This window comes from Solanum tuberosum, unplaced genomic scaffold (genome assembly GCF_000226075.1).
Source record: "Solanum tuberosum cultivar DM 1-3 516 R44 unplaced genomic scaffold, SolTub_3.0 scf00284, whole genome shotgun sequence".
Classification (NCBI taxonomy): Eukaryota; Viridiplantae; Streptophyta; class Magnoliopsida; order Solanales; family Solanaceae; genus Solanum; species Solanum tuberosum.
Window position 1 is genome coordinate 120,854 of NW_006239212.1, and position 11,245 is coordinate 132,098.

Genomic DNA, 11,245 nt, shown 5'->3' on the forward strand with positions numbered 1-11,245 from the left:
AGAAAAGGGGGGGGGGGGGGGATTTTCTACACTCTGATATCTTGACTTTTATAAGGCCCCTACATTAACTGCTAAGCTAGAGGAAACAAACTGTCTCCATCTTTATATACCACCATGAACTGCCAAAGCCGGAGGAGACAAAATCTAGTAAATTGTTACCTGATTTGACTCTTTCAAACTTCGGTTCACCCCAGTTCTTGTCAAGGCACAATACAACTTTGTTATTTGTCCAATGTGGAATGATTTACGAACTTATGATGTGTTAACCACAATACATCTATGTTATTTCTCCAATGTGGAACAATTTACAAATGCAAGATGTGTTAGCCACAATATACCTATGATATTTGTCTAGTGGAAGAAACAACAATATCCAACTTAAGAATTTAATTGTCTAACATTCTACCACATTCCCTCAAACTCAAAGGGAAAAATAACAAATAGAACTTGCTTATTTTGAGAACATTGAAAGCAAACATTACTACAAAATCTTGATGGAAAGTCACCAGAAAAGGTCTGCCACCGGAATCTCTATAAGTTATTGCCAGAATGTTGGATGGAAAGGATGCACTTGCCATTAGAGAGGTCACCAAAAAGAATGGTGCCTCTAGAATAATCACTGGAAATAAATACAGCGCCACTGGAAATTGTCAGAAAAAGGTGTCTCGAGATCAGAAAGAACGGCACAGCGGAACAATCACTGGAAAGAGGCGCTTTGACACACGAGCAATTGCCTGAAAGAGGCATGAACCGTCAAAGTGGTCGCCACAAAGAAGCAAACGCCACCAAAGTGGGTCAAAGAGGCACAATCCGGTTGTAGCGATTGTCAAAAGAGACACGGTACCACAAGAATGATCACAGGAAGAGGTGTGTTGCCACCCAATAGGTCATCCGAAAGAAAGAAAGCATACGAAACTTTGGAGGCCATATGCCGGAAGGTGAAACTACATAAGCCTAACAAAATGGTAGAAGCTTTCTTTTTGATAAAGGTAAAATTTTATATAAGCACCATCATTAAGAATCTGCTGTAACGTACGTCAAAGTTCCTCAAAAGAAGATCTTACAAGTTACGTAAAAAGCTTTTAAGGTCAATCATGGCCTCAACATCGTGAGTATCACATACATTTGCGTATTGCTCCAAACAGAAAACAAAGAAATACAGTTAAGAGAAGCGAAGAGGATACATTGATGAATTTAAGACATGATGACTACAAGCATGACTATTTATAGGCATTAGTTAGATGCGATACATATATTTAGGCTCATTGTTCTAGGAGAAAGGATGTTATTCTATTTATTAAAGATGCTAAGGGTGTTTGAATTAGTGTTAAAGATGTTTTGAGGTCAATATACCTGCTAATGCTAATACCATCATCTTTATGGTGGTCAATCTGGAAAGAAAGAAATGGAAAATGTTTTGAAGATAGATTCAATTCCATCCACAAAGTTAAATGGAATTGTATAGTATCTCTACTTTTTTGGTGTAAACAACTTTGTATAGATGATATAAGATCAGATTATAGATTTGATAGAAAATCTGTAATTATCCCTTTTTGGAGGTAGCCAGCATACCCTTAATGCTGAAGAATTCAACCTTACCAGTTTCAAAAATAAATAAATACATGCATGCATATAGTGGACTCTTTGGAAAGAAAGGAATCAAAGGTGTTTTTTTTTTTTTGATGAAGTAGAAAGGAATCAAAGGTGTTTAGAGGGCATATCCTTCCATATTGTCGACACAATTGTTAGTGGTACTATTTAAGACATTTGAAACTAGCATAGCATCTTTTACTAGCACACACTCAGATATGATCACTCAACCAATGAACTATGCTTTAACCTTAACAAGATTGACACTTACTACATGAATCATTGGTGACATTCCATTCTATACACTTATAAGAAGAGAAAGCGGAAAAAAAAGATACTCCACACAAACATTATTAGCTTATAATGATGTATAGTGAAGACTCATGAGCACTCATTTGATCTTATCAAATCAACCAAATTATGAAATTATCCCTTCCTCAATCCTTTTAATCACATTCAGGAAAAAATATTACCTATATGCTTCTGCAAGAACTTTCTCTATGTGTGTAACATTCCTGATACCAAAAGCAATTGTGTAACCATCCATTGAGTTGTCTTCAAAGCTCAAGGCTTCTGCATCTCCCTCTACCCAATCGAGAGACTTCTCCAGTCCAAAACCTGCATATTGTTAAAAAAAGATGTCCAACAACAGAGATGCATTATTTATTCACTTCAATTTTCTCTACCAGAAATCCCAAATTGACATCCAATTATCCACGGAATGCAAACAAGACAAAGAAAAAAATTAGAGGCGTTTACCTCTCTCTTCGGCCCTCTTCTTACCCACACCCAACATGTTTGGATTGATGTCACATACATAAATTCTACTTTCTTCAATCAGCTCATCATCAAGAACATCTTGCATAGCTCTGCGTTTGACATTTTTTATATTTTCAAGGATCCTGAAAGCAACATCCCCTGTAAAATTAGGAAGCTTTTCACTCAAGTGGATTGAAGAAAATACAAAAATAAATAATCACTACCACGAAGAGAACATACTGAAAGTAAAACAGGCAAGAATATTTTTACACTCTGCATTCAAGACAAAAGAGGGATAAGACCATACAGAAACCAATAAAATTCTAAATCCAATCATTTAGAGCATACCAGTGTGTATTTCACGTAGCTGAATGCTCGAATGCAAATCAATGCAGTTTAGCCAATCACAATTTCAGTTATTTTTTAATGGGTGAAATGTAACAAACTGGAAGAGTTACAACCGAAAAGATGTGACATTACAAGTTGTGTACTGAGCTAACAAAGTCAACAATGTCAAACTATCATATATATCTAGTGGATCCATGTTGCACCAAAGCCTAAGTTGTGAGAAATATAGGAAAAGAATATTATTGAATTGTTGTTGTTTACATTATTACATTGAGACCCTATTTATAGACCCTAGAATACAATCCTTTACCAAGTAGGATACTATTTAGTATTCCTATTTCTATTTCTATTACTATTCCTTTTCCTTTTCTAATAGAATTGTATATACCTATTTCTATTCTAATAGGATTGTATAAACCTATTCCTATTCTAATGGGATTGTATAAACCTATTCCTATTCTAACATAAGTAAACATATACAATTGTTTTCGGTGTTAAGCATAGAGTTTTCCTTGTTCACAGAAACTCTATTGCTCCTTCCCTTCCAAATGACCCACCAATCACAAGTTCGGTCATTGATAACGAAGTTCCAAATACATGAACTTTTTTGGCTTTGATTGCTTATTAAGCCTTATCTCTCCCTCCCCCAACCCACCCCTTCCCACCCCCAAAGAATATTAGAGACCAACTAGATGAAAAAGATAAGAGAGAAATATAAGTAGCACATAAAAGAAAGACCTCCTGAAACATTATACCATGTACTTAATTCAAGTTGAGCTAATTGGAAAAATGGACAAATAGGTCCAGGGTTCAAATTTTATATTTCTGCTATTTACTGCCATAAGACAAGAAATTCTAGCTAGATTTGTTAGCTGAAGAAGCAAAGCTTGGAAGAGGTTTTTATTGCATTACACTCCTCCACTGGACATTAAAATAGAAATTTTCAAAGGAATATTGTCACTTCTAGATCCTGCTTCAGATCTGCTAAAAGCATTTTTCTGCTCTCATCTCACTTATCAACTGTGTAGCTCGGACTTCTTCAAAATGTTGCTACCCCCATGTTGGATCCTCCAAAAATGCACTACTTTTGGAGGATCCAAAATGCACCCCGTGGCATGTTTGAAGAATCTGAGCAAGCAACATTGCCAATCAATGGTGCTTTCCTTCTTTTAATCCAAGCTTTACATAATCACATAGCAGGATCAATGTTCAATGTCAAAAACATCACCTGTTCCACCAGCCACATCAAGATGCTTCATTCCTGGAAACGGATTCAACTTCGAAACCAATCTGACATGAAAATTGAGACAAGAAATGAAGATAACAAGGATATAATCAGGAAGTAGTTTCCATTTCAACTGTGATACTTTTTACTGTCTTTCAGGTAGGATCTAACCTGTCCTTCCACAAACGATGAAGTCCACAACTCATTAGATCATTCATGAGATCATAGTTTGAAGCAACACTGGTAAAGACATTCCCAACCATCTTACTCTTTTCTTCTTCTGCTACGTCCTTAAAACCTGGAATGCAAACCATGAAATTCCTAACTATACCATATAACACAATATAAATCTCGAATAAGGTAATATCGAAATGAAATTTGTTTCAATCAGCCAATGTAAAGATTGAAAAGTTTGTGTATGCAACATAACCCCATAACCTGATACCCCCTTCATCATTAGCGGGGACATAGGGAGGTGGACTACCCACCTTCCATACAGTCATCAGTCACTTTATTTTATATCATCTCCTTGAGGGGTAGCAATAAGGAGGCTCACCTTCTTCCATAGTTCCATTCCTATTTATTTTAATTTTGTGTTGTATTTGTGCCTTGTGTTTCGAATAGTTCAATGTTTGCATCTATTCAATAATAATGGTAAAAAAGAAAACATTTTTTGCTATCCAACTTCTTAATGCAAGAATTGTCAGTAAAAATGATTTACCATCCATATACATGTGTTTCCTATAAGTGAAACGGTAAGTAATATACCAAAGAAATTGGTCATCACCCTCAGGAATTCGGCTAACTCACAGCAGCCAGCTGCAAAACTAATGTCCTCAGACCAAAATGTTGAAAAAGAAGAATGGAAGAAAAGAGAGCTTTTTAAAACAATACATCCAAATTACTACTTCAAAAAGAAAGTTGTTTTCTTTTAGGAAGCACAAGCAACAAGGATAAAATCATGTTCTCTTAGGTATCACAACAAGTTTACCAATTGTAAATTCAATAACCATCATGCCAAAAAAATTCAGCTTCTCAATAAAAACACAGCAAAGCTAAATTGTATTCCTTCCATTGTGAAAGCAATCTTGCGCAGTTCATTTGAAAAAACAAATATGTAATCCTCATAAACACAAAATAATACAAAATGTAAATATGCATACACAAAATTCAACAATAAACAAACCATAGTACATGTAAATTGAACAAAAAAAATGGGTTCTTGATGCACAAGAAGAAGAATAAAACTGACCAAAACTGGTGGCATGTGACTGCAATGTAGAGGCAGGGCAATACATTGAAGATAAGTTCTTTCTCCTCAAACTACGAGCAACTGATCGAACCAAAGTCGCCATTACTGATCCAAAAAAAAAAATCCTTAAAAACAATACCCTTTTGAACAAGAAATTGAAGAATCAACGCAAAAAAGAAGCACGAAGAAAATAGAAGTTGTTGCCGCTTCAAATATGAATCGGTTCGGGTTCGGGTATAAGGGCCAGCGGGTTTGGTTCTGTTTATTTTCCCGAAAAAATTACCGTTAAGTTTGGGTTTTCTATCTCTTTCTCCTTCTTTTCTTTTTATTTTTTTATTTCACAAGACATAAATGATTCTAATTGAGTGGATCATATTTGTGTGGGTCGTATCTTTCGTCGCAGGTACAAATTATAATTAAAAATTGGTACAAAATACAGAACATAAATCGAAATAGATAAAGTAAAATCCTTTTAGAAGTATTGTTTTAGTGGTCTTACAGTCGAGTCGTGCTTATGCCATTGCAAGTTTGGTGTTATTTTCTGTGGAACACAAAGTTAAACTCAGATTATACAAGTGTAGCATATTTTTATGACAGACAAAGCAAGAAAGAGTCGTGGAAATATGAGCACCACAAATAAAATAGAATAGTTAGTTAAAGTTTGTGGGATGGAGAAGGCAAGTGGAGTGGGGGGAAATGGCTATGAGTGTAGTAGCATGGTTGTCACCATGCACCACTATTTCATCACCAAACAAATTCAGCTGCTGCTCTGCCATTTCTTCTCAAGCTGAATCTTCCTTCACAACAGCTACTGCAACCGCCATTCGTCCTGCTGTTATTCTTCCGGTTTGCATTTCATTCTTCATTCTCATTCTCATTCTCACCCTTTTGTCTATATGTTCATTTCCTCCCCGCAAATTTCAATGTTGTTGCTCCTATCCCAGTTTCTTGGTAAAATTGAGTTCCATAGTTACAGGAACTACAACTTTTGAGTAAAGATTGGTTTTTTAATGTAGTTTCCAATTAAAGTCTTCGTCTTTGCACCAAACCAATAAATTTATGATATTACTTCGGTCCTAAATATAAGTCGTTTTGGCAAACTAAATTTGTTTAAAAAAATTTGACATTTTAGAAAATAAGAAAAAATTGTCACATTTCTTTCGAATTCACCCTTGCTTCTCTAATTGGCGGAGTATCAAATAAGTGAGGCATCAAAGATAGAGATAAAATTTGTTTGGACAACTGTACTCTTGAGTTATCATTAGGGCTATGCCTATATTAGATGTCTTTTTTTGAGGTGTATGTAAAAATCTTAAAAAGACAGTGGATGTAGTAATTCTTAAGGTTAAGTTACTTTTAAGAATATACCGTTATCATTTGTGACTTCTGAATTATAGATAGAGGGATACATTGATTTTTGTGGTAATGGATACTAATTGAGTTTATCATTTATAAACTTCTGCAGGGTTTAGGGAACAATTCAAATGACTATGAGAAGCTGGCTCTCATACTGAAAGGATATGGAGTACCAACAGCAATAGCAAAAGTTTCAAGAATTGATTGGCTTAGGAATGCTGCTGGTTTGTTGGACACAAATTATTGGCGTGGCACTCTCCAGCCTCGACCAGTGCTTGACTGGTAACAATGTTACAATTTTTTGTGCTTAGCAGCTATCAAGCTATGTTCTTATACATTAATTAAAAAAATTGGCCAGGTACCTCAAAAGAATTGATGAAGCCGTCAGTGAAGCAAAAGAATTGGCTCAAGGTTCTCCAATTAGTTTACTTTCACTACTATTGATCTTAGAATTTTCTTTTAATATGTTTCACTGTTGCTCTCTCTCTGTCACGCGCAAGAAAACACACACAAGTTTCTGCTGGTTCTTACTTTCTTTCTGTACTTTTCCTTATCTATTTTCACATGGATCCACTTTCCTTTCTGGTCCCAAATGCCTTGACAGACCTTCTTGTTTGCAAAGTGTTCCTATCATCAGGTACATTGTAGTCCAAGTAAATCTTTAATTCCTTGATGTCCCTGCTGTTAGGCTACTCATTTTCACGCAGTCTAAATAACATGGGGATATGGTCACAGTAAGTCATTTGACTGTCTTAACTGCAATTAATATTCAAAACTTAGTCTTTCTTGTAGACTGGTTATGGTCTTGTTATTTTATTTATATAGTATATAGTACATCATGGCTAAACATGATATGTATTCTGGAATTTCAGTTTGTCTAGATAGAAGTATTCTCCTGCTTGATCATAACTTAGACCAAATTTTTCTTTAGTCTTTGTCATTTACTCCCCTTCATTTTAGTAGACGTCAGTCTTCTTCATCTGGCCTCATTGCATCAACATTGATCCAATATCTAATGTTCTCCCACTTGATTATGACCTGACCAAAATTCATGTTTGGAGTCTTTTACTTGCCTAAATTTGCTCTGAAATTGAACACAAGGCTTTATTCTCTGTCCTATCTAGTATCTACTCATTCTAGGTAGCTGCAAGTCCCAAAACATATATTCGATTGTGGTTAACCAGATTGCCACATCCTTCTTTTTCTTTACTTCATCTTCCTAGGATTGCAGTGTGTTGTCTTAGCACTTCCAATAGCTACAATTAAATGTTGGTGCTTTCTTTTACAAACTCTATAAATATGGCCTTCAATCTTGATTGACCTACACAGTCCTCTTTACTCAACAGGATATGTTGCAGTCCCATAATCAGGCCACATTTGTTGTAGGTGGGAGTGGATCTTTATCTATTATTGGGCATTCAGCTGGAGGGTGGCTCGCACGTGTCTATTTGCAGGAATTCGGCTCCTCAGACATTTCCTTGTTACTGACTCTAGGAACCCCCCACCTGTATGTATACATTTATTCATCTATTGTATAGCTATTCTTTATGCAACTATTTTTACTACACATTTAATAGGTGGCATTTCTTATGGTGATTGATTTGTATAAGCCTAACACTGATATTTGGTTTCATTAGGCCACCACCTAAAGGTTTGCCAGGTGTAATTGATCAGACAAGAGGCCTGTTGTATTACGTTGAAAAGAATTGCGCAAAAGCTGTCTATTCTCCAGAACTTAGATATGTATGTATAGCAGGGAGGTAATTATCAAAATTTTGGTGTTTTATTCATGTGCTTAATTTCTAGTGCTTCTTGTGAACGCTGTTTTCACTGCGATGACACGTCATTTCATTTAGTTTGTTCAATGCTCAATGATAGTGAAAGGGATTGTTGAAGCTACTTAACTGTCTGATTATGGAAGTGAACTATCTGACATTGTTCCTATATAGTTGTGCATGCATTTTAACTAAGAACAATGAAACACCAAACAACCGTGGGAACAAGTACTAACTTGCTAGAGGAATTGCTTCCTGCTTGATCTGTTAAATTTGAGTATCACCATACAGACTGCACCTAAGATCTACTTAACGGGGTTGTTAATAATTCAGTCCAAGCTAAAACTATCTAAACCTTTTCTTGTCTGTGCCTATCAAGGTTTAGGCAGATGAGAAGAAATCATCCTTTGCTGGATTAGAAATTATTTCTTACCTAAAATCCTTGCTGAGTAAAACCAAATGGATTTCACTTGTCTAGGTATATTCAAGGGTCGCGTTTCTTTGATTCAAGTTCAACACACAGCTCTGAATTCGTGGACGGTGCTGAACAGCCAATGTCAGAGGTTGCTGCTGTAAGCAACACAAATGCAGAGATTGAAACAGGCTCCACTTTTCGTACACGGTTTGTTGGTCAAGGCTACAAGCAGGTTTATACATAAGCGCTCTTGAGTGCAATAATGCTCAAATTACCAATCTTTATTTAGTTTTCATCGAGTTATTCATGAGCAAATATCTGTTACCTAATTACTCTTTCTTCTGAAAAATTTACCAGGTTTGTGGCCAGGCAGATGTCTGGGGTGATGGAGTTGTACCAGAAGTTTCAGCCCATCTGAAAGGTGCACTTAATGTCACTCTGGAAGGAGTTTACCATTCACCTGTTGGTTCTGATGATGCTACAAGACCATGGTATGGTTCTCCTGCTGTTGTCGAACAATGGATTCGACACCTGCTTGTCTGACTGTATAGTTTAAAAGACAGCCTGGTGAAAGCATTCCTCATTAGCAAGATCTGGGGAAGGGCGACTGTGTAATTCCATGGTAAATATTGGGCAAATTTGCCTTATTCTTTGTGGCAAATGGAGAACATTGTTCATAAAAATGTCACATCTGAGCCAATTAATGAAATCTTCTTCATGAGTATTATGAGATCCCCTATGCTCATTGTTTTGTCTCTCATTCTTAATCAGGACTAGGATTTAAGGACTCGCATTCCAGATTTTTGCGCGGTTTGTATGATCCAATGGCAGCTACTTGTACTATAATACAAGTAAAAATAGTAATGAAGCTGGAAAAGGAGCATCTTACTTATTTTCTAGCTTGAACTTCTAGGAGTCCTAACCTTTAGATCACAATAAATAGCACTAAACCAGCAAGTAAATATAACTAGAATGAGCAATATAAAAGCATTTTATGTGCTTTAAGAACACATAATCCACAGGACCAAAAAGGAATGTGAAAGTGCAAACTCATAAGACATGCAGCTCTAGTTTTATAATTCCTGATCTGTAGATCCTAGTGTGGCAGCTCAAGCTGAAATCTACACCTGCTCACAGACACAACTACCACAAATATTGGTATCTGACACAAAGTGCAGCAAGAGTAGTATGAGTACATATCTACACGGTCAGGTGAAGTAACCGTACTTGTTAAATGCAAGTTGCAACTAATACACGCAAATCAAGAAGATGATAGTCCCATTTTTAGAGTGTGGATTAGTTATCCCCTCAGGATAACTTGTTCCCAACCAAACGACCCCTTAGATAAAAGTAATATGTTTACTCATTCACCAGCATGTTCACAACTTTATTGACCACTAAGCCACATTACGTCACATTTTGACAACACATGCTACCAAGGAAATAGATCTATCTTCAGGGTAGAACCAATTATACTTTTTTCTCCATCCCAATTCACATGGCACATTTTACTTTTTAGTCCGTCTCAAAAAATGTAATCTTTTTATATTTAGAAATAATTTAACTTTTAAAAATTTCTTTTACCTTAATAATAAGATGATTTACAACTATATAAATATCTAAGTTTTGTTTTGGCAACAAATTTCAAGTCTTCCTTTCTTTTTCTAATTTTGTGTCTAGTCAAATGATGTCACATAAATTGAGACGGTCGTGATATAAGCCTTTATTTTCTTCAAATATAGGGAAAACTACCTTATTAACATACATTCATACCATATATACTAATTCTACCTATACTTTTAAATAACTAGTTTCTGGCCACGTGCCACGCACGTGTATCCTAATTTGATTGATAATATTTTTTTATAACAATCTACATAATCAAAACATGTCTCTAATAAGTGTTATGTCCGGTATAAATTAGTATATATATAGATAGGGATAATATTATTAAAATATGTGTATGATGATAAATAGAAAATTTAATGTGAAAAAGACTTAGAAGCTCTTACAAGTTCAATTTAAAGAATAGTAAAAAAATTGAGTTGATTATTCAATGTCATCTAAACTTGAAAAGTGTACCCATATAATATAATTAGATAAGCACGGTATAAAATGAGTTCATTAGTAATATTATTAGGTGTAAATATGTGATATAATTATATTGTACCTAATACTTTTTTATAGATGTTATTTTTAATTGTATATATATTCTATTTCGATGATTCAATGATCTAAAGTTTTATTGTAGATATTGATATCTCTCTAGTTCTTGGTGTTTTTTTGTATCAACTTATTATGTTATTGATTTGCGACACGATTTTTTACATTAATATCATTTTTTTACTTTAAGCATTTCCAAAAATGAACTAAAGAAAGAAGAATTTATCGCTTAGTTATTAATATATAATAACATAAGTGGTATGCCCATTATAGCAAGTTAATTATAAATTTTATGTAATAATAATTGAAGATGAAGATCAAAGTCTAAGCCTGTAACATTTATTATAATAGAGATAGAGAAA

At 35.0% G+C, this 11,245-nt stretch overlaps 2 protein-coding genes across 2 annotated transcripts in view; one reads left to right on the top strand and one right to left on the bottom strand.

The window, feature by feature from the left end:
* The window catches only part of LOC102584991 (2-methoxy-6-polyprenyl-1,4-benzoquinol methylase, mitochondrial), an 8,678-nt gene extending 3,270 nt beyond the window's left edge, over positions 1-5,408 (bottom strand). The window contains exons 1-5 of the mRNA XM_006359053.2: positions 5,175-5,408; positions 4,094-4,220; positions 3,926-3,987; positions 2,350-2,508; positions 2,064-2,208 (exon numbers count right to left, since the gene is read on the bottom strand). Of these exons, the coding sequence (XP_006359115.1) occupies positions 2,064-2,208; positions 2,350-2,508; positions 3,926-3,987; positions 4,094-4,220; positions 5,175-5,277 (596 nt within the window). The 5' untranslated portion in view covers positions 5,278-5,408. The remainder of the gene's footprint in view (positions 1-2,063; positions 2,209-2,349; positions 2,509-3,925; positions 3,988-4,093; positions 4,221-5,174) is intronic.
* Positions 5,409-5,761: 353 nt separating this feature from the next.
* LOC102585322 (uncharacterized) lies at positions 5,762-9,470 on the top strand. The gene is made up of 7 exons (XM_006359054.2): positions 5,762-6,020; positions 6,640-6,812; positions 6,889-6,941; positions 7,917-8,037; positions 8,168-8,290; positions 8,784-8,952; positions 9,078-9,470. Exons 1-7 carry the CDS (start codon positions 5,871-5,873, stop codon positions 9,261-9,263), a joined length of 975 nt encoding a protein of 324 aa, XP_006359116.1. The 5' UTR covers positions 5,762-5,870; the 3' UTR covers positions 9,264-9,470.
* The last annotated feature ends 1,775 nt before the right edge of the window (positions 9,471-11,245 follow it).